Here is a 26,621-nt window from a genome sequence, read left to right as displayed (position 1 = left end):
CCTTTGCAGGTCTGTCTCTCTGTCTCTTCTGGCAAGCACATGTGCCCTATAGCAAAAAAAACTCTCAAAAAAAAAAAACTTTCTTTAAAAAAAAAAGTATCGATTTTCTCTCTCTCTTGTTAGGACTCTAGTCCAAGCTCCATCATCTCTTCCTTGCATTACTTCGCTTGAGTCCAAATAGAACCTCCTTGTTACTCATACTTTTCTACCATTCACCCACCACAGAACAGAGTGACCTTTGGAAAATGCAAAGTAGATCATGTCTTCTACCTACTGCTCTTCAATAGATTCTTATCATTTTCGAAAATATAAGCCCATTACTATAACCATGTGATCTACCCCTTTCTATACTTCTCTGTCATTTTGAACCCTCCTACCTCTCTCTCACCATGCTACATATTCTGTTCCTTGAGCATATCAAGACTGTTCCTGCCTCAAGACTTGCACCTGCCGAAGGCTTTACCTGAATACTCCTTCAAATAGCTCTCGGATATTCAGAAAGCCTTCCCTGACCACCCAAACTTTATTACTTGCTCCACCTGGTCACTCTATAACACACAGGCCTGTTTTGTTTTCATTATAGCACTTCAAACCATCCAGATTGTTTATGATGGCATTTTACTGCCTGTTGCCATGCACTAGAATAGCCTCATCAGTGCCTGGAAGAACACCTGCTTCTGAGGAGCATCAATTACGAATTGTTGAGTGAACACAGGGCCTTGTGTCTTACTTTGCTTTTGTTTGTCATGTGTCTGGTCTCGGAACTCATCATTAAGTAGGGATAAGTTAGGATTGGAACATTCTCCATAATACCATTAAATGCTTTAAGAAAGCATTTTGACTTCTCAAGGTCCCCAAAATATCCCTCGTGGCTTTATTGCAGCTGCTGAGACCACAGTAGAGAGCAGGGCAAGGATTCAGGATTCTGGATGCTAGCCATTGCTGGATCTGCTTAGCCCCTTGATGAATACTTGGTCTCGCTCCCCCAGGGGTACCTGTGCTCTCCCTTCTCCAGCTACTAGGCACACGCCACGCCCTCTTCTACCTTCCCTGTGAATGCACTTCCTCTTTCCACTGTGCACATGTGCTTTCCCCTCCATATGTGTAAGTCTACACTTTCAGTGTGCTCACCCTACTCCTTCCAGATCTCAGAAATTGCTACAACTTTATTTTAGTAGAGGGCTCAGATCAGGGGTGGACTGCACACATGGACTCTGCGTTGGACACAGGTGGCTGGGCTGAGCTTCGTGGGCAGGGGCAGGTGCATTAAGATGTTCCTGCTGTGCAGCTTCGTGGTGCCAAGAGGTCCTGCCATGTACACAGGGCAGGAGTACACAGCCAGTCCCGCAGAATGTGGCAAGTCACTGGCAACTGGGGCCCGGGCACTGACGCTGACTGGAGGCAGTGGGCTGGGCTGGCTGGAAGGATTGTCCTGCAGGGCCCCAGCGATCGGGTCCCATTCTGCGTGCAGGACCTGTAGCCCGATCAGCAGCAGCCCCATCTCTGGGATCGTGGGATTTGGGTCATTCTCCACCTGGGGGCGCCAGAAGGTGGTCAGGCAAAGCTAAGCTGCAGGGCGGAGGTGGTTGGGTCGTGGAGGAACGAGATTAGAGGAGAAAATGGGGCTAAGGGGGGCGGGCTTCAAGGTAAGATCACGGGAAGGCAAGGTAGGGTAACCGCGAGATGTAATAGGGGGCTTAGAGGGAGAGGAATTGGGGACGAAGAGTGGTAGGAAGATACCCGAAGGTGCAGAGGGCTGCCGTTCAGCTCCTGACGTTTATGCGGGAGTTGGCTGGAGCCGAGGCCTCGGCTACCTGAGACATTCGGGCTGGGCACGTACTGGTGCAGGGCAGCCTCCCAACGCAGTGCCAGCAGCAGGCGGCGCGGGTGGCAAAAGGCTGACAGGTGAAAGACGCGTTCGGGTGCGTTTGTGCGGGCGTCCACGCCCACCGCCAAGTAGCGAACCAGCAACTGGCCCCGGCGCGACAGCTGCCCCAGCCAGTGCCAGGGCGGCTGCAGACTGGCGGGCGCATGGAGTCGCCAAGGTGGGGGTAGGAGGCCAGTCCAGAGAGCGTGGGCCACCGCGACACAGCGCCGGGAGGCGCACGGGGGGCCGCCCTTCAGCTGCTGCCACAGGCAGCGCAGGTCGCGCTGTAGCAAGCCTACCAGCTGTCTCAGTTCCAGCGCCTCGCTCTCCAGGAAGGCCTCCAGAGGTCGCCGGGTATGCGGCCCCAGCGCCGCGGGTTGGGCAGGGGTTGTATACTCCTCCTGGCGAGTAGCGTCGGTCAGTAGAGCCTGCAGCGACTCCAGCCTTCGCAAGGCTTGCGCTAGGCGTTGCCGCAGCCGCTTTTCTGTGCGTCGCTCCGCTTCGCGAGCAGCCGGAACCCACCTGGGCAAGCTGCGCTGCAGCGCACTCAGGAGAGCGCGGCTCTGGAGTCTCAACAGCCAGGTCTGGGGGCCCTCGCTCAGTCCGCACATCCGAGGCTCTGATGGCGTGGGCAGTAGGCGCATCTGGGCCTTGCACTCGGCGATCGCATCCGGCTCCCCGAGCTCTTGGGGAGGGAGGTGAGAGTGAGGGACAAGATGGACTCTTCCTTCCGCAGCCCCAGAGAGCAGGTCTTCCTTTGACACTGTGCGATCTCTTCTTCCCCCCAGCTGTGCGGATCCTGTCCCCTCACATATCTTTCTTAGGAGCGCTCTCCACGTTCCTGTGGGGGCGGCACTACCCTGCACTGTTCCCACCCCAACACAAGAATTTGTGCGGGACTTACCTGGGCTGGGCATCAGCGTGGCCAGCAGATGCCGGGGTGTGTGTGGTTGGACCCCGCTCCCACTCCTGGGGCTCAGGCAGGCTTTCACGAGGCTAATCAGAGCCTCCCTGTCGTTGACGTCCCCCACTGGAGCCCCATAGAAAACTGAGGCTGAGGATGAGGTGGGAGACCCTCAGTTCAAGCTCTTCTAGTTTCCACCCCACTCCCAAAGTTATGAAGGATGTCGGGGTATCAGTATTCCCACCCCAGCCCTGTCCTTGCTCTTCTGGGGCTCTGCATGGAGAGGGGGGGTCTCACCAGTCAGCTCCTGCATGGCAACACTGGGATTGCTGAGGCTGGCCCACAGCTGACCTTGGGTCTGAAGCACCTGGGTCAGGGTTGCTTGACTCCTGAGGGAGAAGAGCAGAAAGTAGGGTTTCAAATATCACCTACAGGGTGTGGAGATCTTTTCTCCAGCTCAAACCTCTCTCCTGAGCACTGGGCCTGGGAGTGCTCACTAGGCACCGCCATCTGGCATCTCAAACAGAACGCGCTTTCAACTGCAGAGGTCGTTTCCCCCATAAAACGTGTCCACCTCCTATTCCAGTGAGAGGTCCCCGCAGCCACCCAGTTGTCTAAGGCAGAAACCTGGGAGTCATCCTTCACTGTTCCTTCTTCCTCCCCTCACATTGATTGCTGTGACTATTTCCCTGGTCTCTGCCACCCATACCACGCCTCTTCCCTAGAGACTGCCAGAGCCTCCAGCTCTCCCGCTTGCCTCCAGTCTGTCTCCTCTGGTCCATTCTCCACATTGCAGCCAGCATGGTCTTTCCGATAGATGAAAAGGCTCATGCTTCTACAAAAAACCCTTCAGTGGGTTCTCATTACCCTTGAGATAAAACCGGGCTCCTTGCAGCAGTCTTAAAGCCCTTTACATTGAGCCTCACCTTTCCCTCCTCAACCCCCAGCATGTTTACCACAGCCACACTGAAGTCTTGTGCCTCTGCTGAGCTTAGTTCTCTGTGTTCAGAAAAGCCTCATTTCTACCTTATTTGCCTCTGCTTTTATGACCCAATGCCAACTGAGTGTGCTGAGTGACTAAGCAGGAGGGCGGGGTCCCTCACCAGCGCCCCCTGTGTGCCTGCAGCCGGATTCCATAGAGCTGCCGGTGTAGCAGGAGGCTGTGTAACAGGACCAGAGGCAAAGTCTGGGTCGAGGGTTGCATGTGGAGTCCTTGCTGCGCTAGCTCCACACTGTCGATCAAGACATGGCCCAGGTCCAGAGACTGGTCCCAGAAAACCGGCATGGCTCGCTGAGTCAGCACAGCTGGGGAGGAAGGACAGGGCTGAGTCAGCACAGCGTAGTTGCTTTCTCCACTCCAATTCGCCAGCCTGTAGGGGGAAAGCCCCTCACCTGGCAAGGAAGCACTGGCCTCTGCAGACACGATAAGCCAAAGTCGGAAATCTCTGTGGACAGTGATCCTATTCCTTTCAGGTTGGACTGAAAGCAGCTCCAATTCCAGGTCTGAGATCAGTAGGGTCAGATATGGGGCTGAGATTAGTCTTCAGGTCGAGGGTCAGACACAAGTCTGGGGGTCAGGCATGAAACTGGGGTTTCAGGAGTCAGATACAAGGCCAAGAGGATAGGCTTGTAGCAAGGGATTCAATCATACAGCCAAGTACAAACTTGAGCCACAGGGTATGAGAGGATCCTGGGTGCCATCTCTCGGGAGCAAACCTACCCTGAGCTCCATCTGACAGCCCCAGCAAGGGCTGTAGCAGCTCTTTAGGCCAATGGGGCATCAGATGACAGTTATCCAGCACAAGCCAGTGCCCCTTGTGCATAGCCTGGTGTAGCCTGCTGACCACAGCTGAGACCGGGTCCCAGGCTTCAGAACCCAGGGCTATCACCTGCAGATGCTTCTGCCCCTGGGGACCAATAGAGAGATGACACTGTGACTCGACGTGGCCCTGGGGTAACCCAAGGGACCCCGAATAATGTCACAATGATCTGAAAAGTCTCTGCATAATCCAGAAAGATCCGTGGGCATACTGTGGATGGGAACTCCTATACTCCATCCCAGCCCACAGGAACCCAATCACTGTGGCGAGATACAAACCTGCTCATGTGTGGCAGCCAGTTTCTGGATGACAGTCAGCGGATGCAGGATGGCCGTGGGGTGACCAGCTGGTGGCAATAAGATCAGCATGGGCCGAATAGCCTGACTATGTTCAAAGGGGATGGTGTGGGCGCCCAGGTTTTCCTCTAGGGGCCGGCCCAGGAGGCTGGTGGTGAAGTCTGCTAGGGCTCCTGCTAGGCACTCAGGTCGGAGCACACGCCAGAGGATCAGCTTCTGAAGGAGACTGAGTGGCCCAGGTCCTGGCCCAGGTGCAGGACCCAGCACTGTGGATGACAGTGACAGGTAAGCCTGCCAAACACTGGAATGGCCTGCCAGGGATGCACGCAGCCCAGCAAATGGGGGCAGCAGCTCTAACAACCCACACTCGTGCCAAGCTCTCGGCCCTAGCCAGGCTGGTCGGGCCACATCTGGAACTAGTTTGCCATGACCTATGCTGGGAGAGGCTGCCAGTCCAGGCCAGAAGGCCAGAATCTCCAGCTCTGATGCCTTTTTCGTCACTTGCAGCAGAGCCAAAGCTCCCAAAGCACCCACCAAGCGTACGTGGGTCAGGCCCACCATGGCCACAGCACTGCCCAGTAGCTGGCGGGTCAGGTGTGTTCTCAACTGCAGCAGATGGCTGGCCAGGTCCTCCCCATGCTGCATCTCATTTGGGTTCATGCTGTCCAGGGCCTGCTTGGTGGCTGTCAGCCAGTTCTCTGGGCCCATACGGAAAAAGGGCAGCAGGTTCTGCAGGGGGCTTAGGGCCTTTATCATGGCCATTCCGTGCTGAACCACACACTGATAGGGTTCCCACAATGCCACTTCCTGCAGCCTCTGCTCCTCTAGCTCCTCGAAATGGGCACGCAGTTGACACAGCCCCGCCTGGGCCCTCACCAGGTGCCGCAGAAACTTGGATGGTTGCAGTTGCTTTTGGTTCTTGAACAGCAGCATCGTGAGCAGTCGTTCCTGCGTGTGGTCATTTATTGAATGGATCTGACCCTTTGCCCCAGTCCCCACACACCTGCAGGCATCACTAACCCATTCCTGGGCCCTTTCAATGCTCATCCCAACCCCTCAGCTGGCCCCCCAAGCACCTCCGCAATCTCCATGGCTTCACAGGTATCTATAGTTCCGATCTTCAGGTCCTGCCAGCGGGTCTCAAGTCCAGGTCTCTCTCGGTACACAATTTCATGCAGCATCTGCTCTTCTAGTATTTTCATGTTCAGGCCCAGATCCAGCACATTCAGCCCTTTTAGAAGTTTACAACCTAGCACTGGGGGTCACATGGAGACGCTTAGCTCCTTCTCCTCGGCAGAGCCGGGGGTGGGGTGAACAGGGATTATGGCTCCAACTACATCCTGAGCCGGCTGCGGGCCTTACCTTTTTCCAAGGCATGGAGGGGGAGGGTAGTGCTCAGATAAAGACAGAAGCCAGGCTGCACTTGGGGTGGGCTCAGCTGCTCCCGCTGCAGCAACCAATGTAGTTCTTGGCATTCTAGGCCCAGTTCCATGTTGGTCAGTAGCACAGGCAGGCCTGTGAAGGGGAGTCAAAGACACCTACCCACAGTGCCAGCACCCATATCCCACCCCGTGACAAGATCTGGCTTCTGACCAGCCCCCCTGCCCCCCCACCCCCCAACGGATAGGAGAGTTTGCCCTCAGGAATCCTCAATCTAGTTAGTGCCTGGGTTGGACAGGAACTGAGGTCAGACTGAGGTATTAGAGGCCTGTCGGGGGCAGGGGGTCAGCATGAGGAGAGGACAAAAGAAGGACATGGTGGGTGGGGACCGATTCTCACCACCAGCAGCTGCCCTCTGGAGCTGAGGACCCAGCTCTGGGTCAGCACCTGAGAGCACAGTGAGATTGGGAAGAGGTGGAGACTGAGCTTCGGAGGCTGGCTTTGACCCCTTTCTCTCTGTCTCACTCTCCTCCTCTTCCTCTTCTCCTTCTCCATTCTCCATTTGCTCTTGTTCTTGCTCCATCATCTCCTCTTTGTTCTTCTCCTCCTCTGCTTTCCTCTCTTCTTCCTGGTCCTTAGACTCATCTTCTTCACTGTCAACATCTTCCTTCTCTGTGTTCTCTTTATTCCTTCTGTTTTGATTTCTCTTGAGGCCTCTCCCTGGGACAGAGACGCAGAGGAGCTCTCAGGGGAGGAAGGAATTGGGCTCAGAAGGGCTCCGTTTCATGAGGGGTGGACTGCAGGAAAGAGATCTTAGGAAAGTTACAGTTTTTTTACAGTTATAGGGCACGTGCGCTCGCCAGACAGAGAGAGACATAGAGACAGAAAGCAAGAAATCACCCCCCAGGGGGGATGGTCATGCCACAATCCCTTCTCCTCCATTCTCCTCCCGGGATCTTGGGCACGCACGCACACGCGCCTGGCGTGAGTTTTAAGCCACCGGGTCCCGGACGTGAACTGCGGTCAGCTACGTGGGAGTCCAGCAACATAACCATTACGCTAACTGCTGGTCCCGGGAAAGTTACATTTTAAGCTCTCTCTGATTCAACATCCTTAGCTGCAAAATGGGATTGATATTAGTGAGGACTTTATGGGGTTTCTGTGGCGATTAGATGAAATGATACATACAATGCACTGAGTCTGCAACATGGTAAGCATTCAATAAGTGTTGGCTGTTAGTCTAAAAATCTTAGGAGGGGGTTATCCCTGAAATTGGCTCCATTCCTGTCCTTTCAGTCAGTTACTTAGAAGAGTTCACACATTTCCATTTTTTACTAAAGTAAATTCTGCACTGTCGACTAAAAAGAGTCTTCACTAATGTAGAAATTGGTGCCTGGAAGTAGTGACTTGCGAGTGAAAGATCATAAACCATGGACTTAGCCAAGTCATGGACAGTATGGTGGACTTGCATGACTGATGAGCAGTCATTCTTAATCCCCCTTTTCCTTGCCTCTTCAATGCAGCAGCTAGAGAAAATACATACTTATTTTATTTCCCTAGGTTCTCTTGCAAGTGGGATTGCCAAACCCATAGTTTAGTGCATTAATTAATTAATTAATTAATTTTCCGTATGCTCGCTGGAAAAAGCCAGAGGGAGGGAACGTGAGAAGTCACACCCCAGGGGGATGGTCATGCCATGGTCTCTTCTCCTTGATCCCCCTCTTGGGAAATTGGGCATACACACACACACACACACACACACACACACACACACATGCACGCACACACATGCCCTGTGTGTTTTTCAAGCCTCTAGTTCTAGGACTTGAACTGCATAGTTGGCCAGGTGGGATCCAGCCACCTAACCACCATGTCACTAGCTGGCCCTAGTATGTTCATTTTCTATTGCTAAGACATCACTACAAACCTAGCAGCTTGAAGCAATACTCGTTTATTATCTCACAGCCCTGTACAGCATGGCTGGATTCTCTGCTCATGGTTACACTGGGATAAAATCAAGATATCAGCTGGGGCTATAGCTCTCATCTGGGGACTGGGACCCTCCTTCCAGGTTTACTGTTTTTGTTTTTGTTGTTGTTGTTGTTGTTTTGTTTTGAGAGAGAGAGAGAGAGCAGGAGAGAGAGGTGTTTTTCTTTTTTGACAGGGTCTCATTGTGGTCCTACTGCCCTAGCTTCCCAGTCAAGTAGGACCACAGGTGTGCACCACTGTGCCGGACTGTTTAGTTTGGGCCAGGAGTTGAACCAGGCCTCCCACGTAGCCTCAACCATCGCACAGCAGGACCTTCCCACTTACAATGCTGCAGCTGGACTGGAGCTTACTGGTTTTCCATAGAACTCGTTTCCTTCTCACATTTGTTCTGTTGCCCCCTTCCATCTTCAAGTCACAATAGTTTATTAATCCTTCTTATGTTTCAAATATCTGTTTCCCTCTTCTTTCTTCCTTTCTGCTTTGAAGGGCTCATTTGATTACACTGGGCCGACCCAGCTAATCCAGGATAATATTTCTGTCTCTAGGTCCACTGATTAGAAACCTTGATAACATCTCCAAAGGCCTCCTTGCCATGAGACATAACAACCACGGTAGTAACACCTGTGAATATTAGACACAGGTCACAGGGACCACATTTCTGCTTACCACATGTGGGAATTTGGACTTCCAGAAAACCTTTGCTTCCTGATGGAGGGCAGCTCTGACATGATGCATGTAAGGGCAGCAGGTGAGGTAGGTATTAGATGCATAGGCTGGCCATAACAAATGAACGCAAACCTCGTGACTGAAAACAACAGAAACCTTTTCTCTCATAGTTCTAGTGCCAGAAATCTGAAATCGAAGTGGCAGCCAGGTAACACTCTCTAGGGAGACTCCCTCCTTGCCTCTTTCAGCTTCTGGTGGTTCTACATGTTCCCTGGCTTATAGCTGCCTAGGTTCAGTATTTGCTTCCATTTCTACATGGCCTTCTCTGTGTGTCTATGTCTTCTCTTCTGCCTCTTATCAGGATACTTGTCCTAGGTTTTAGGGACAACCCAGGTGATGATCAAGATGATTTCATTTCTAAGTCCTTAGCTTAATGATACATGCAAAGACCTTTTTTCCAAATAAGGTCACATTTTTCTTACCAACTCAACTCTCAACTCCTTCTGGGATAGAAACATTCTCCCTTCCTTCTCCTAGGAAATGTTCCTTCTGATACTCTACCCAGATGGGTCCCTGATCCACACAGAACCAATAGAAATATTCCCCTGGAATTTCTGAACATGGAATACATCTGGGTATCTCTGAATTGTGGACCAGGTTTTCAATAGTTCTGAACAGACCAGGGAAATAGAAGATCATGGACTAAACAGTCATGTAGATTATAGATTGTAGATCATTATAACACAGGTTTTAAAAAGTGGCCAAATTTATTACTTTGGGGGCCAGCTGGTGGCAAGGTGGTTAAGGTGGCTCAAACCCACATAGCTGACTGTACCATTCGAGTCCCAGATCGGGTGGCTGGTTCATGTGTGTGTGTGTGCCCAAAATCCCAACAGGAGTGAGAAATGGAGAAAGAAATTAATTTAGTATACATGAAATCTGAGTTTTTTGGCTCAAAAATTCAGTGTCTCAGCCCAGCCTGGTGGCACAGTTGGTAGCCAATGGAACTGCAGTGCTGGAAGTCACATGGCTGATGGCAGGTTCAGGACCCTAGGTCAACCTGAAAACATGCTGAGTATGCACCCACACACCCAAGATGTCATCAAATTGGAGGACTTTGGGAAGGGGATCGCAGCATGACAAAGCACTGTTGAGGGTGTGCCTCTCTTCCTCCTCCCTTTCTCTTTCTCTCTCATGTGTGTATAATGCATACATTCATGCATGTGTGTATATGCATTCTCTGTTATGAATTAAAAACAAAAGTCATTGTCTTCATTAAATGGGGAGACCAAGGTAGGTGGGCAGGTTAGACTCCACCGAGTTCTGTGTGTGCTGTCCCTGGCCTTACCACTATCCTCAGGTGAGGCTGGTGCCAAGCTTCTATTCTCTTCCCGAGGCAGCGGTTTCAACCAGATGAGTGCCTGGTTGCTGGGGTCAAGCAGCAGAGGCCAGCGGCAGCTGCGGTAGTGGCTCTGACTTCGCAGAAGCAGGCCCACCAGGCGGGCTGACTTTGCCTGGGGCTTCTGGTCTCGATCCCACTGGTTCTGTTCTGATTCAGAGCTCAGCAAGGATGGAATACTGAAGGGAGAACGCGTGGACAGCAGGGGCGTCTTTGGCATGATGACAGATTTCTGCTTCTGCTTCATTGCCTGCACTACATCATCTGGGCCCAGGGGCTGCTGAAAGCCCCTACACAGAGCCAACCACTTGTCCAGTAGCTCCTGGCGCCGCACTGGTGGAAAGGGACCCAGGTAGGTGATGGCAGCTGAACACAAGAGGGCATCTCCAAACACAGTCATGAAGTGTCCCTTCAGTTGCTGGTGTGGAAGGGAAGACCAGAGGGGTTGTAGCCAGTGAAGAGGGTGCAGGCTGAGGGTACAGCAGAGGAAGAGGTGTGGAGGAAAGGATAGCAGGAAGGCAGAGCAGAACAGGAGGAGGCGGTAAGGGCACAGGAAGGAGCAGGCAGGTGTGAAATGACTGAGGAGGGGGGACATCTCTCCCTCCCAGATAGTTACCTGGAGCTGTGTAGTCCAGGAGTGCATGGGTGTGAGCAATGCAGCCTTTACGTGCCATTTGTGATATCGGCCACACCGCGCCTGACTAAGGCTCTCTGCCACATGGCTGTAGGAGTCTCGGGCATTCTCCAGCTTCTTAGACAGTGTCAAAGTATGCTCCAGGGTCTCCTGGGTCCGAAACTGGTAGTAGCCCAGGCGGCTCTGCTCGCGAGCCAGTGCTGCCTCCACCTGCCGCAGCAGCAGGCCCGTGGGCAGTCCCCGGCGCTGTGCCAGCCCATACCGCAAAACGGCCCAGAGCCAGGCTGCCAGGTTTGCTGCAGGGATGCTAACGGCCCTCAGGGCTTCATCACTTAAACCTGGAGCCTTCAGAGCCAGATTTAACTTGATCAGCTCTGAGTCTGTCATCTTCTCCTTGGGGAAGAACACCAGCTCCTAGAAGGATGTGTGTTAAGATGATGTATGGTATGGATTCTCTAGACCTTGGCCAGCAGTATAGCCCTGCCAAGTCTCCCCTTTATGCCTCATTGTACCCTGCCTTCCCTACCTGATAAAAGTCTTCAGTGCATAACAGCTGCTTTGCACTGGCCCAACCTGCTTCATGGTGGAACAGGTCACACAGTGCATTGGTTACCCGGACCACAGATTCCGGTGGTGTGCGATAGCTCCGGATTTCCTCAAAATCCGCCACCTGCAGCTGGCTCAGAGGCCCCAGAAATGCCTTGCCCATCTATAGGAGGAGAGATGCACTCTCAGGTGAGCTCCTGAGCTGCTCTGCTCTTTCTTCAAGGTGTTTGCGGAGGAACCATCTCCTCCTGTAAGCCCCCTATGAGAGGCCACCTGCCAAGGCATCCTGTTGCTTTTGTCCCTCCCCCAGGAGGTTCCATGATAAGTCATTCCATCCTCTGCTCTGGGCATATTGTGAGTGGGTAGCCTCTCCCAAGAGAGAAGTTGTGCCGGAAGGTGGCAGGAAGACCCCACCTGCTCCAGGAAAGCCTCCTGCTGTGTCTGTAGGGAATCCCGCTGCTTTGCCAGGTTCTCAACAAGGCTCTCCTGGTGCTCACACTCTGCCAGCTGCCGTTTGTACAGGTGCTTGCTCTGCTCCAGCTGCTGCTGAAATATGCTGAGGCTCTGTGGATAGAGACCCGGGTCTCCAGCTGCAGATCCTAGATCATGCGGGAATCTTAGGGGTAGGTGCCCTGGACTTGGGGTGATGAGGTTGAACTCCAATAGATCACAGACAAGAGTCTGAGATCTAAGCCTGTCACTAGTCTGGGAACTACACACTTACTGATGCAGCCCTGAGTAATGCAGGAAAAGCAGCCACTCACCAGAGAGGCCCAGGAAGCCTCAATCCAAAGCCCGAGCGTGTAGATGTTCCACTACATCTCATCTTACCTGACTCGTTAGCAGCAGGTGTCACAGAAGACACCCTCCTCCCTCTTAAAGCAACCTCTACCCTCAGCCTTCATGATTCCATGTTCTCCTTGGACTTTCTCCAGCTTCTCCTTCTGTTCTTTCTTGGTCTCTTCCTCTGCCATCCCTTAACTATTTCTCAGCAGTTGTTTCAAGGCTCCCTTCTCTTCTCACCCTACACCTGCACGCACACTCCTTAATCTCATTCCGTGATTACCTGTTATATTCTAACAATTACAAAATCTCCCTCTCGAGCCTGCTTCATCATATATTCATCTGCGTACTGGAAATCTCTAATATGTCTCACAGGCTCTTCCTACTGACTTCCCCCAAGAATGAGTGCCTTGGTTATGGCTCCTCAGCTCCCCTGCAAACATCCTCCTCTCCTTATGGGCTTTCTCAGAGAACTCTAGCAAAATAAACTAAATTTTCCTAAGGAAAACATGCAGTTGTTACCCCTGGCTTCATTTCCTCTCTTCTCCCAAACCCAGTCCATCTTGGAAGCTTTTCAGTTCTCCCTCCTAAATGTCTCTTGTGTTCTCTTCCGTCTCCAACATACATCACTTCTGCCCAGACGCTTGCTCTCAACCATCTGCACTGGCTTCTTAACTGTCTCTCAGTTTCTATTCTATCCCCTCCCCTAATCTCTTCCCCATGCTGCAACCTGACTGGTTTTCTAAAATCGAATCTCATCATCATCTTGTCCCTTGACACTTATCACTCCTACATTTGAAATGCCTCCATGACCAGGCCCCTAACTCGTCTTTTCAACCTCATCTCTTAGTCTGTCTTTCCTAGCACTCTACTTTTCAGCCATTCCTAACTCAGTTCTTCCAGGTGGCACACATTCTATTGTAGCTGGAACTTTGCACATGCTGTTATTTCGGTCCCTGAAGCAATTCCTTTTCCTCTCCTTCTTCTATACCTAACCAAATCCTACCTAACCTTCAGTCATCAACTTTGATGTACTTCATTTGTTTGCTTATTTATTTATTTGCCAGAGGGTGTTTTTGCTCACTAGAAAGAGATAGAGGGAGGAAAAGTATCCCCTAGTGGGATGTGGTCACGCTGCAATCCCTTCCACTTCATCTGTTCAACCTGTCGGGACTTGGAGAACGCATGCACATGTACCCAATATGCTTCTCTCAAGCTGTCAGGGTGAGGATTTGAACCAAGATTGGCTATGGAGAATCCAGTTTCCTTAACCACCGACTTAGGGACTGGTTCTTCTCACTTCTTTAAAAAACATTTATTTAATTTGATTAATTTAATTATTATTATTTAAATTTGACCAGAGAGAGACAGAGAGAGTGAGAAAGCAAATCACCAGGTCTGAGACTAGAACCATGGTAGACCATGTGAGAATCCAGCACCTTAACCACCACACCACCTGTTAGCCCCTGTTTACTTTTATTTTTGCTTTTTTGAGAGGTTTTTGCTATAGGGTGCATGCACTCACCAGAAAGAGAGAGACAGAGAGACAGAAAGCAAGAAATCAACCCCCAGTGGGGATGGCCACATGGCAATCCCCTCTCCTCCATTTTCCTCTCAGGGTCTTGGGCACGCACACACACACGCGTGAGTTTAAGCCACCAGGTCCAGGACTCAAACCGCGGCGGTCAACTACCTGGGAGTCCAGTGATATAGCCATTATGCTATTTTCTGGTCCCCCTGCACCCCCATTTACTTATTTAAAGACAGTTTTTGATCCCCTACCATGTTCCACATGTGTGTTGTATTGCATACTGGGCACTAATCTTGCCCTGAAAAACCTTCCTTGGTACTTTGGACCACTGGGTCAGTAGGCACAGCATAAGCCATGCCTCTAGAGCTCTGTAACCCTGACTGATAGCTCTCAGAGCACCCTCAGGAAAGGCTGGCTAAGTATTTGGAGGCATTTGGCCTGAAAGCCTGTAGCAAGTCAGTCAGCATGTCCAGTTGCAAACTGGACCTTAGTTCACTTTTTTTGAAAAATTATTTTATTTAACTTTATTTATTTTCATTTGATCAGAGAAAGATAGAGTAAGAGAGATAGAGAGAGAAAATGAGAAAGCAAGGCTCCAGGTCCAGTACTCAAACCACGGTCAACCATATGGGAGTGCCCTTAACCACCATGCCATCTGCTGGTTCCCCTCTTTTACTTCTCTGTAGTTATCCCTGAACCTTTATCAAAATCTTATGTAGCAGGAAGAACAAAAAGGACCTTTCAGAATTCCTTTTATGGAAAACAAACTTATCTTTAGTTTGGGAAAACACCTGTACCTGGAGTGTTTGTCTATAGGAGGTGTGATGACCACCATCCTGCTAGTTTTAGCTAGTCATGAGCCAGAAGTAGATTGCTCTGTATAAGAAAGCAACAGGGACCCAGTTCTGTGGCCTGCTGGCTAAGGCGACCGGATGTCACATGACCAATCATGCAGTTCGAGTCCTGGACCCTGAGCCTTCAGAAACACACCAGAGGTGTGTGTGTGTGTGTGTGTGTGTGTGTGTGTGTTCAAAATCCTGAAAGGAGAGAGAGATGGAGGAGAAGGGATTGTGGTCTAACCCACCCTCTCCATGGAGTGTGCTTTCTCTCTCTCTCTGGTAAGCACACATGGCCTCTAGCAAAAAGAAAAATAAAAAAAGAAAAGAAAAAGAAAAAGGAAGGAAGGAAGGAAGGAAGGAAGGACGAAAGAAAGAAAAGAAAATAGCAAAAGGATTTAAGGTTTGGATTAGGGAAAAAATATCTTATGATATGAGAACCATATTTGGAAAGCTCTAAAAGAAAATCGGGAAGGTTGAATAACATTGTGGAGCAGCTGCTGGAAACATGGAGGGAAGGGAAAGGCTGGTTCCTGGGAGTGCCCAGTGTAGGAGGGTAGCTGATGACATTCTGGACATTGATATCCAACATACCATGTAAACCTACTCTGGTTCCGTTCTACAATGTAAATCCTCCCTGCTGCCATCCTCATCCACATTCCTCACTGTACACAACAGCCTTGTATATTTATTTGGTGCTTGTGTGTGAGAAATGCCAAGTCAAAGCAGTATGGGAAACGAGGATAGCTATAAGATGTGAGCCAACTGTCAGTGATAAAGAATTCAAGGGAAGAACCGAATTAGAGTAGGAGGTGACTGTGAAATGTAATTCTCCCCCTCCCCTAACCCCCATGGAACTCTACAGCCATCTTAAGAGCATCGTGAAATGAACAATGCATTTAATAGACACAAAAATGAAAGGTTATCTGCTTATGATAATGTATATGGTAATGTCTTTGACTTGACTTTTACACACTATATTCATGCTTCGAAAAACCATGTTGTACACCTTACCGATTTACAATGATTAAATGCAAAATTAAAAAAAAAAAAAAAAGAGCATCAAGAATTTCATCCAGTCAAGGCACTAGGGACCCCTGGATGGTGGGGAGGGGCATTGGGTTTTGTGTGTTATGAAGAATCAATCTAATCTCAGCTGAGCCATGGAGAACATTCGAGTCTGAGCTACAAGGCAGATACCAGGGGTGAGAGAGAGCCCCTGAAGAAAGGGGGACTTGGTAGACAAGAACTTCTGTTCACTTTGGTAGGCTTCTCCCAAGTTCCTTCTTGGGCTCTTGTTCCACTGAATAAACTTCACAATCTCTCACCTTACCTTGCGGGAGCCCTTCAGCTGCTGTTCCAAGGTGAAGACCAGGTTGGTGTGAGTGTTGTGCTGCTCGATCAGCATTCTCAGATTCTCCAGGGCATTCTGGATCCTGGAGATACACCATGCCAGTGAGCAGACACAGGGAAGCAGAAGGGAATCCCCTGCAGAGGATGGGGCCACTCACCGCCAGGCCTTGCTCCTTATCTGCTGGGTCATCTGCTGCTGCAGCAGTAGAAAGGTGTCCATAAAGTCCAGAAAGGTCTTGGGGGTGACGAGTGGCAACATGGGGCACAGGTGCTCATGGTAATCAGCAGCCGAAAGATGGATGAGCGCCATGGCTTTGGCCACGCTGGAAACTGAGGTCTGGAGGTCTGGGCACTTCCAGAAGCCTGCAGTGGGTATTGCTTTCGATTGTCTTTATGAGCTAGTAGGGAAATGGGAAAGGAAAGGGACCCTCTCCCAGCTCAATATGGAAGGCAGAAAAGGTAAAAGGGGTTCTTGTTGAAAGGAGAGAGAAAGAGAGAAAAAGAGAGAGACTGACCTAGGTACTCACCCTCGTTAGAACCTGGCTGAGATAAGTAGTAAGGAGAAGTGAAATGGCTCACCATCATCACAAGGTAGTCTCTGAGCACCTTCCAGGTGGTGCTGGGCCACCTTGACCAGGTCAGCTTGTTCCCAGGGTTCATAGTGGTCAATGCTGGCAGTGGTTAGTTGAAGGAGTCTCAGGAGAAGGGTGGAAGGCAGCTGCTTGCGGGCCTGGTCATCTCCAATCAGGAAGAACATGTGCAAGTGGCCGCAAACTTGTTGATAGAACCTGTGGGGTAGGGATCAGCGCTGTCTTCCCCTTTACCTTTGCTTGCCTGTTCATGCCCCCAGCCCAACTCTGAGTCCTGACCTTCTGTGCCCTTGCAGCAGCCCATAAATTTCTGATAGTCATCTTGGCTAGGACAGAGTAAGGGCAGAGCAGACTCAAGAATAGGGTCCTTGGCCTCACCTCTGCAACACCATTTCTTTCCTGATGTTCTGTTTGATACCAGGGGTCTCTCTAGGGAGGTCTTCTTCAATTCTGTCGAGATCTGCCTCTGTATACAGGTTAGGGCAACTGCCTGAGGTTGCTAAGCCCAGGAGGCAATGAAGGGTAGTGACATCCACGCCCTGGGGTACCAGAAGGGCCACTGTCTGGCTTAAAATGCCAGCATGCCAGCTGGCATCTCGTAGACACTGGAGAATGGCCTCCTTTGGCCCAGATGGCAAATGGAAGAGGCGAGTTGGAGAAATGCCAGCAGCCAGAGTGATGGCAGTCTGGCGCCCAGTACCTGGAAACCCTGAGAGCAGTAGGCCATGCTGCCGGGGCCTGGACAGCACCCGGACGAGGCGAGCTACGTGCTGAGCCATAGAATGACACTGGGCCAGGTGGGGGTTCAGTTTCAGCTGAGCGGCTGAGGTGGCCAGCTGCTTTTCCAGGTTTTCCCATTGCCGTTCCAGGTACAAGTTGGTGCTCTCAGAGCTGGAAGCCAGTATCAGTTCCTGACTAAAGACCAGGTCTGAGGGTTTTTCCTGGGGACGAAGTAAGAGCACTGGAAGCAACAGAGGTGAGACCAGGTCCACCTGCGTTGTCTTCTGCCACCCACTCCTGGATTTCTTTGCCTGGATCTTGTAGCTAGAAGCCTTTGTGCTCTCCTCTTGCCTTATCTTGTAATTTATGTTCTCTGTGGTCTCCCTGCTTATTGCTCTCAGGGATGGTTCTAGACTTGGATCGCTAGACTGTGAGCCTGTGGTGACCTGAAGGCCACAGGGATTCTCTTCCTCTTCTGTCTCACTGTCACTGTTGTTTAAATCCTCCCACCGAGCCAGCTCCCCTTCAGATTCCACTTCAGGCACTCGCTCCTCCTCTTCTTCCTCCTCCAGGTCCTTGCCCAGATGCTGGGGCTCTGGCCCGCAGCAGAAGACATTCTGAGCCACTTCTAGGAGCAGTTTGGCACAGTAGGAGCGCTCCCTGGAGCTGTCTAGTCGGTCACAAAAAGTCCTCTGGGCCTCGTGCAACCAAAGGCGCACCATGTTGCGCGTGGCTATCATAAAAGTAAGGCGAGTGCCGCGCAAGCCTGACACCCTGCGCAAGTGCTCCAGGTGATTGGGGCAGTCCAGAAATCCTCGGGAGCCCATTCTGGTGGGCAGCAGCTGCAGGCTGCCCAGGAGGTGGCTCACAGAGTGCAAGGAGAAGCGGTAGTGTGGGTGGAGGGGTGATGGCATGAAGCACTTGCACACAGCCTCCAGAGCCTCCACCGAGGCTCGGACCAGGGCTCTTGCCAGAACACCCTCCCTCTCCACAGAGGGGAAGCGCTCAAGCCACGCCTGAATGCTGGGCACGTGCCTGCTCAGCAGGGTGGCCTGGGTTACGGTGTCCAGGGCCAGCACTGTGAATAGTCGAAAGAGACGTGGGCACAGTGGGCGTTCATAGCAGCCTGGCACTGTGGCTGTGGCAAGGAAGTTGACTGTAGGTTGCAGCGTCTGCAATTCCAAGGTGTTATGGGCATACACGGTGCCATCTATAGCCTGGCGCAGAGTCTCCCACACTGGCTGGCAGCTCTTCTCCGGGTCTGTGGGACATGAAGAATAACAGTGAGGACATGTACGAGTCCTTCTCAGACTGTCACCCTGCTTCTCCTGTGCCTGTCTTACTGGGTCTGCTTCAGCTTACTCAGGGTTCTAAAGGAGTTCTGTGCATCCGATGTGTTGGAACCTGGTCACGTCTGAGTGAGTTGTTCTCTCTCTTTTACACTCTCCCTAAAATTGACAGTTCCTTTTCTCTTCTCCTCTACAGTCTGCCTGTATGACTAGTAAGATGTAATGAATAGTAAGATTTGGAAACTGAGGCAAATGAATACAGATCTGATAACACTTAGGGGAAAAGTACAATCATTTCCCTCAAAGAGAGTGGGGTTGTATTGCATGCACACTTTTAAAAAATAAATTTTTTTATAATTTAAATTTTATTTTATTTATTAATTCATGTATTTTAATTTGATCACACAGAGAGAGAGAGAGAGAGAGAGAGAAAGTCACCAGATCTAGGACTTGAACCATGGTCAGCCATGTGGAAGTGTCTAGCACTTTAACCACCATGCCACCTGCTGATCCCCCTAAAAAATAAATTTTAAGACAAGATTTACAACATCAGCCAGTGGCTTGGTGGTTAAAGTGGCTCAATACCATATGGTTGACTCCATGGTTCGAGTCCTGGATCCAATGACTTGAAAAACACACCAGGTGCATGTCTGCATATGCCCAAAATCTCAAGAGGAGAATGGCCATCCCCCCTCAGGGGGATTTCTTATTTTCCCTCTGTCTGTCTCTCTGGCAATATGTACCCTATAACAAAACAAACAAACAAACAAACAAGGACATGATTTACATAAAATGTATACATTTTAAGCATATATATAGCTCAATGAGTTTCGACAAATACATACACTTGTGTAACCACCACCCCAATAATAGAATATTTTCATCACCGCCCTCCCGCCAAAGTTCCCGCTTGTCCCTTTACAGTTAATCTCCCTACCACCATCATCCTGGATATTGCTAGCTAGTATGATTTCTAGCACTACAGGTTAGCTTTGCCTGTTGTAGAATTTATAAATAGAATCATATAGCATGTACTTAAGTGTGTCTGTCATGTAGTCAGCATGTTTTAATTTTTTTTAAGATTTCTTTTTTAATGCCAGAGAGCATGTACACATGCCTGAGAGAGAGAAGAGAGAGAGAAAGAAAGCACTCCCCCCCCCTCCAAGGAGTCTGTTACACTGCAATTCTTTTTCCTCCTTTTCTCCATTCTGTCAAAATCCTGGGCATGGGACACATGCAGCTGGCATGTTTCAAGCCTCAGGGATTGGGATTTGAATAGCTGTTGGCCATGTGGAATGTGGCTGCCATCTCACAGCGCTTTACTGCCCCACTCCAGGGGACAGCCTTGCTTATTTTTTAATTTATTTGATTATATTGATGTGTATATATATATATTTTAAAGAATTATTTATTTAACTTTATTTATTCATTCATTTATTTTAATTTGACCAGAGAGAGACAGAGAGAGAGAAAGTGAGAAAGCAAGCCACCAGTTCTGGGACTCAAACCATGGTCGGCCATGTGGGAGTGTCTAGGGCCTTAGCCACCACGCCACCTGCTGATCCCCAACATATATATTTTTATTGACAAATCATATTTGTGGGGTACAGTATGATTTTTCAATAATAACATAATTGTTGTGTATTGATTAAATCAGGACCATTACTGTATCTATCATTTTGTTTTAGAAACATTTAAAGAATCCTCTTTTCTAGTTACTTCAAGATACTCAGCATGTTTTTTAAGACTCACCCTTGTTTTTCTGTGCATCAGTAGTATTTTTCATTTTATTCCTTCATAGTATTTCATTGTGAAAATACCACAATTCATAGATCTATTGAAATGTTGAAGGGCATTTAGGTTGTTTCTCAGTTTTGAATAATAAATAAATAATAAATAAAATAAATTTATACTTAAATTCAAGAACATGTAAAATATTCATTTTACTTGGGTGACTACCTAAGAGTGAAACTGCTGAGTCTTGTGATAAATATATATTTAATTTAGCAAGAAACCAGCACACCATTTTTCATAGTGGTTGTGCCATTTTATACTCTCACCAGCAAAATGGGAGTTTCAGTTGTCCCACATCTTTGAAAAACTTGCTATTGTAAGTCTTTCTAATGAAAATCTTTCCAGTGGATCAAAGTGTTATCACATGGTGGTTTTCATTTGCAGTTCACTGATGCCCAATATCATCAAACATCTTTTCATGTGCTATTGGCCACTCATCTTTTTGTGCAGTGTCTGTTCAAGTCTTTTGTCCATTTAAATAATTGCTATGGGCCAGAGCAGTGGTTAAGCCCTGTCCAACCACAGTTCAAATCCTGGCCCAGGCAACTTAAAAAACATGCCATGTACATGTGTGTGCATGTCCAAAATCCCGACAGGGTAGATAAATGGAGTAGAGTATTGCAGCATGACCATACCCCACTTGGGTGTGGAGATGTTCTCTTTCTCCCTCTCTGGTGAACACACTTGTGTTCTGGCAAAAAAGAAATTAAAGGGACCAGCAGTTAGTGTAATGGCTATGTCGCTGGACTCCCATGTAGTTGACTGTGGTTTGAGTCCTGGACCCAATGGCTTAAATTCATGCCGGGCACGTGTGCGTGCGTGCCCAAGATCTCAAGAGGTGAATGGAGGAGAAGGTGTTGCAGCATGGCTATCCCCCCTGGGGGGTGATTTCTCACGTTCTGTCTCTCTCTTTCTCTTTTTCTGATGAGCGCACACGCTCTATACCATACCTCTCCAAAAATATAATAATAATAATTAAAATAAAAAGTAAAATAATTGGGATGATGTTTGTTTTCTTATTAAGTTGTAGGAGCTTTTTCTTATTCTGGATATGAATCCTTTATCAGGTATATGTTTTCTCCATATTTTCTGTTTGTCTGTGGCTAATTTTTTTCAGTCCTTTAAAAGTGATAACACTTTGATCCACTCTGGAGGCTGGTGAAGGGCATAGATTTTTAGTTTTTAGCTTCAATAAAATCTATTTTTGTGCATATTTTGGGGAAGATGATGATAGCTCAGGATTGGGTCTGAGGTACCAAAAGGACAACAGGTGGAAATGTACAGTGGATAGTTGGAGAAAGAGGTATGGTGCTTAGAAGCCTAAGTTAGAGACTGAGACTTACCAAAGTAAAGAGATGGTGACATTACGAGAGTAGGTGAGATTGCTGAGGGAGCATATATAGTATGAGAATATATGAAGAATGGAACATAGCTTGGGTAAATTGCTTAGACTTTATAAACCTTGATTTTCCCATCTGAATAATGGTTGAAAGATTAAATGGTAATGATACTCAAATAATAAAGAAAACTGTAACACAATAAAAACAAAACAAACGAAAAAGAATGAAACATGGAAGTTTGATATGTAGACATAATAGAAAGTCAGTGAATATTGATAGAGGTTTTAGTCTCCAGAGATGACAGTAGCTTCTCCCTTCCCTCCACCCACTCCTCACCAGAGGCGGCCAGGTGCAGATCCTCCAGCAGGAAGAGGAGGGAGCCTTTAGAATCCTGTTGGTATCCAGACCACACGCTAGACTGTGCTTGGCCCTGGACTCCTCCAGGAGGCGAAGGTGGTTGGAACTGAAGGCAGGGTGGATGGGGCTGTATATGTAAGGGTGACTAGGCTCCACTAGCACCTCCACGAAGGTTGACTTCCCCGCTGCTGCCTCTCCAGCCAAGAGCACTGGCTGTCCCCCTGACAGAAGTAGGTCCACCACATACAAAAGCCGTTCAGTCTGCAGGACGAGAGCAGGGCTTACCATGGAAAGCTCCAGTGTAGGACAAATGGTAGAAAATAGATGTCTGGGGGACTTGGCTTCAGTCTATACTTGAAGAACACTTCATGTGTATGAGAGTCTTCAAAAGTTCATGGGAAATGCATATTATGAAAAATAAAACTATGCATAGATTTCAGAATTTGTATCAAAATAAATTTATATTTATTTTTCCATGAATTTTTTGATGATGGAAACATAATCAAAGAATGGGAGATGGTAGGCCACAGCTGGGCCTCAAACATGAATTACCCCTAAGATATTTCCTTAAGTTCTAATCTCAGCCCCTGCTCCCACTGTCCTCATACCTGTGCAGAAGGGTAGAAGGTGCCCAGAGTTCCTTTGATGTGGCTATTCAGGAATTGGCCAGTGAAGGGGACCAGCGTCCCATCTTCAGGGCTTACATGCAGATCAAACACGAAGGTGGATGGTGGTAGCTCGGGGTAGTTGGAGAGGCAGTTAATAGAACTCCTTATGAAGGTATCAAAGAGAGGCCAGAACCTAATCAGGCACACATAGGGAAAAGTGTCAGACAACTACAACAGTTCCATTTGTGAGACACTCACACTCTACCATTTCCCACCAGTGATGTCATGGGAGTTCTGACTCCCATGGGCTGGCCCATCTCAGCCCTTTGCGTCCCCCATCCCTATAGCTACCTGGAGGGAAGGTGAGCTCCAAAGCCCCAGATCAAGGCAAAAAGAAAACTGCTGACAGCCAACAAGTGCTCCCTGCACCTACTCGGCACATCGTTGTGGTCAGCCTGGGATCGAGAGCTGCTTTTCAAAGACTTGAAACTTTGGGTCACTTGATCGCTACAGTTGAGGTCCTCTGCAAAAAAAAAAAAAAAAAAAAAAAAAAAAAAAAAAAAAAAAAAAGTAGAGGATGGAGGGAAGAGTGGAGGCTGACCTTATTACTTCTCATTTTAAGTCCCCTAACCCAGCTCCACCAAAAAACCCCAGGCTCCAGTTGTACCCCCCAGGTCCCATCTCCCTTAAAATAGCCCTGCTGTCTCCCCACCTAGGCTATAGCCGTATGCCTTCTCTTCTTCATCTAGGCGCAGGCAGGGGTCAAGCAGACCATGCAATATGCGGGCCAGACTGGTGACTTCAGCCACTCCTGGGCAAACAGCCTGCTGCCCATGTACCTGCAGCAGAGAGCTGGCACCCTGGCGGACGAGGAATCGGAACGTTGCAGGCACCAGAACGTCAGCCAGGCGGTTGAGCTCAGTGACTGTCTGGAGATCCAGGCGGTACTCATGGGGCAGAGCTGCCATCAGGGCACTAAGTGTACTCTGCCAAGTCTGCTCTCCACCACACCAGACCAGAGCACAACGCCCCACCACCATGGGGGACATGCCTGTCGCATCTGCCAGCTCCATCAAGAGAAAGGTACCTGGGGGTCGTGCTATCTGCTGACCATTGGGGAGGCTAAGCTGGGGAGGGTCACTCAGGAGGCTGGTGATGGAGTCCAGCCAAGCAGCACCAGGGGCTCCATCACATATCATCCAGTGCTGGATTCCCACCAATTTTTCGGTCTGCCCTTTTGGGCCCATGTCATTACAAAGGTGAACTGCATGAAGTAGCCTGGGAAAGATGCCATAGTGCCAGCAAGGGCCCTCTAGACATCCTAGGAATTCTTGGGGGCTGAGGACACTGGGGTACAGGTGAGTGATTTCCACAGGCTGCCAGCTGTGAGTCGAGGTGTCCTCCATGGCTGCCAGCCGATTATGGATCTTAAATAAGCTGCTCCAACAAGTGGTCTTTCCACTACCTGCAGGGCCCAGGAGCAGAATGCCTGAGGCCCGGCTCAGGGCCTGACTCAGCTGCTCCAAGCACCCCAAAATATCAGGGCTGGGATGCAGGCCTATCTGCCGCAGTTCCTCCACTACTAACGGCTTCAGGAGCCTTTGGGTCAGAGGCTCTGCCAGCACTTGGCTGGCACTAGGGAAAAGCCCACAGAGCAGCTCATGGAGGTTGTGCAGTCGGAGCCCATCAAGGATGCTGAAAAGTGGTGAGCGCAGCAGGGCTCGCAGGAGGGCAGCTTCTTCGATGGCAGCCAGACCACGGGGCTGCTGGGAGTTGAGCTCCTTCATAGTCACATTTAGTGTCTGTATTGTATCTTCCAGTACCTGCCTGAGCAATGGCAAGCGGCAGGGCAGGGGCCCAGGCACCAGCTCACGCTCTAGGGAAAAGAATTTGGACAGGCGGGTAGCCATGCGGGAGGCATCCCGCATCCCAGCACTCAGCAGGGTTAGCTCTGCCACTTGCTGCAGGTTGGGCAGTGCCAATGCCACAGGCCGCAGTAGCAGGTGCAGGTTGGCAGGCACACCAGGGCTCAGGGCACGCAAGGTCAGGAAGCAGCCATAGCCAAGGCGCATGGACACATGATGGTTCTCAAAGAAGCCACTACCAAGGAGCTGGGGCTGGGTGGGATCTACGGTGCTGGCGTTCTGGGAAGCCTCCTGGTACAGTGGGGCATAGAGATGGTGCAATTCAATCAGACGCTGGCCCAGGGCAGAAAGCAAGCCAGGGGTCAGGTAATGAGCTGCCTCCAGCAGCAGCCAGGCACCACCTTGCAGGGCACCGTTCAGATAGTTGCTCAGACATCGGGCCTCCATCTGAGGCAAGCAGGACATCATCACTAGCTGGCGGCCCAGGGCCTGGGCCAGACTATTCATCACGGCAGTCTTGCCCACTCCATCACAGCCCACTAGGGTCCCACAGGCCACCTCTTCCAGGGCCAATAACAACACCAGGACTGGCCGCTCAGGCAGCAGGCTGGGGAGAGGCCCCATTCTGGGACCCAGATACTCATAATTGTATAAGAAGGACCGGCCCAGCACATCTATCCAACATGCAGCTGGAGACAGAGAAGGCTCAGCAGACGCAATAGCCTTGAGACTCTGCATGGGGCTGTGTGGGATCACGTGAGACGACCCGAGGTGATATTTGAGTTGGCGGGCCCAGTGGAAGTCTGTAAGCTTAGTGACCTGGTGCTGCTCCAGCAGCCGGGCCACATCCCGGTGGGTCACTGCCATGGCCAGCAGGGCACTGAGCAGGCTGGCTTGGCGGACAGAGGGCAGAGGCTCCCCACCCTGGGAGCTCCTCTGGGCCCGCACAAAGTGCACAAGCACTTCAACCTTGTGTATATGCATGGGAACCATGGCCAGGGTGTCCCCCTCCAGCAGAGCCTCCTCCATCTTGGCCCGCCATACCACCTCCTCTGCCACCAGCACACACTGCCACGGGAAGGCCTGGACTAAATCCAGCCAGTGGTGGACAGGCATGTGCAGGAGCAACTGGCTTTTCTGGGGCAACTGCTTGAGGCCTTCACTTAGAGATGGGTCCAGAGCAAGGCGGGCAGCCACACAGCCCTGCAGCTTGTGCACCAGTGTCAAGCGCAGACACTTTTCCAGAGAGGCCAGCCATTTGGGGAGATCTGGATGTAGAGGAAGGGACCCTTGCAACTTCATCTCCTCCCCAGCGGCCCCCAGCACGGCCAGTGCTGCCATCTGAGTCTGGGTGCTCTGGCTCATTGCCCGGTCATCCAGGTGTTTCTCATCGGTTGGGCTGGACTGGAAGCTCACAGCATGCACGTGAGGAAAGCAACGCCGTACCCACAGCTGGGCCTCACAGGACTCTGGTGAGGCAGCCAACAGGGCCACCAGCTCATTGTCACTAAGGAAGAAGAGGCGGGGGAAGTGTGCACACACCCCATAGAGCACGTTCTCCAGAGCCATGATGATGCCCTCCAGCTCCACTGATCCTGCTTGCAACAGCTGTTGCAGCTGCTGGCCTTGAAAGTAAGGGCTCCTCTTGGCACTGGGCACTATAAGTGACAGAACCATGGGGTCAGCTACAGAGATCCGCATCAGGGTCCGATACTGATCATCTACGGCCTTGAAACGAGAGTTCTGTATTGAGGGAGAGGTTAAAAGTGAGCGCCAATGTGACAGGTAGCTCCCCCCTTCCAACCTGAGCCCCGCTTTTGAGGAGCCCTTGCCCGCTCTGCTTTACCCCCATTCCCTACCAGCTCAGAGCTAGGAAACTGGATCTTCATTTCATGCAGAACTTTATTCAGAAAAATCCACTTCTGCTGGAAAGTCACCCACACCTCCAGCAGGGCACCTGTGTAAGCAGCCAGAGAAACACTGGAGGGAGCCCCTAGGGGATCTGGCTAGCTTCTGACCACTCCAGTGCCCCACCAGCCCACGAAAATACTCTG

At 50.3% G+C, this 26,621-nt stretch overlaps 1 protein-coding gene across 1 annotated transcript in view; it reads right to left on the bottom strand.

Annotated features, from left to right (window-relative positions):
• Window positions 1-267: 267 nt before the first annotated feature.
• The window catches only part of DNHD1 (dynein heavy chain domain 1), an 80,616-nt gene continuing 54,262 nt past the window's right edge, over window positions 268-26,621 (bottom strand). Inside the window, 25 exon segments of the mRNA XM_006162022.3 lie at window positions 268-1,534; window positions 1,741-2,552; window positions 2,772-2,921; window positions 3,069-3,160; window positions 3,875-4,076; window positions 4,164-4,274; window positions 4,492-4,678; window positions 4,870-5,835; window positions 5,964-6,142; window positions 6,250-6,402; window positions 6,667-6,987; window positions 10,271-10,739; window positions 10,938-11,369; window positions 11,482-11,664; window positions 11,916-12,065; window positions 15,985-16,087; window positions 16,163-16,367; window positions 16,584-16,792; window positions 16,973-18,575; window positions 22,074-22,178; window positions 22,181-22,355; window positions 22,703-22,895; window positions 23,054-23,225; window positions 23,415-26,310; window positions 26,427-26,524. Of these exon segments, the coding sequence (XP_006162084.2) occupies window positions 1,184-1,534; window positions 1,741-2,552; window positions 2,772-2,921; window positions 3,069-3,160; window positions 3,875-4,076; window positions 4,164-4,274; window positions 4,492-4,678; window positions 4,870-5,835; window positions 5,964-6,142; window positions 6,250-6,402; window positions 6,667-6,987; window positions 10,271-10,739; window positions 10,938-11,369; window positions 11,482-11,664; window positions 11,916-12,065; window positions 15,985-16,087; window positions 16,163-16,367; window positions 16,584-16,792; window positions 16,973-18,575; window positions 22,074-22,178; window positions 22,181-22,355; window positions 22,703-22,895; window positions 23,054-23,225; window positions 23,415-26,310; window positions 26,427-26,524 (10,517 nt within the window). The 3' untranslated portion in view covers window positions 268-1,183.

This window comes from Tupaia chinensis, unplaced genomic scaffold (assembly GCF_000334495.1).
Source record: "Tupaia chinensis unplaced genomic scaffold, TupChi_1.0 Scaffold139491_1, whole genome shotgun sequence".
Taxonomy (NCBI): Eukaryota; Metazoa; Chordata; class Mammalia; order Scandentia; family Tupaiidae; genus Tupaia; species Tupaia belangeri.
This window is presented reverse-complemented; position numbering and strand designations above follow the sequence as displayed.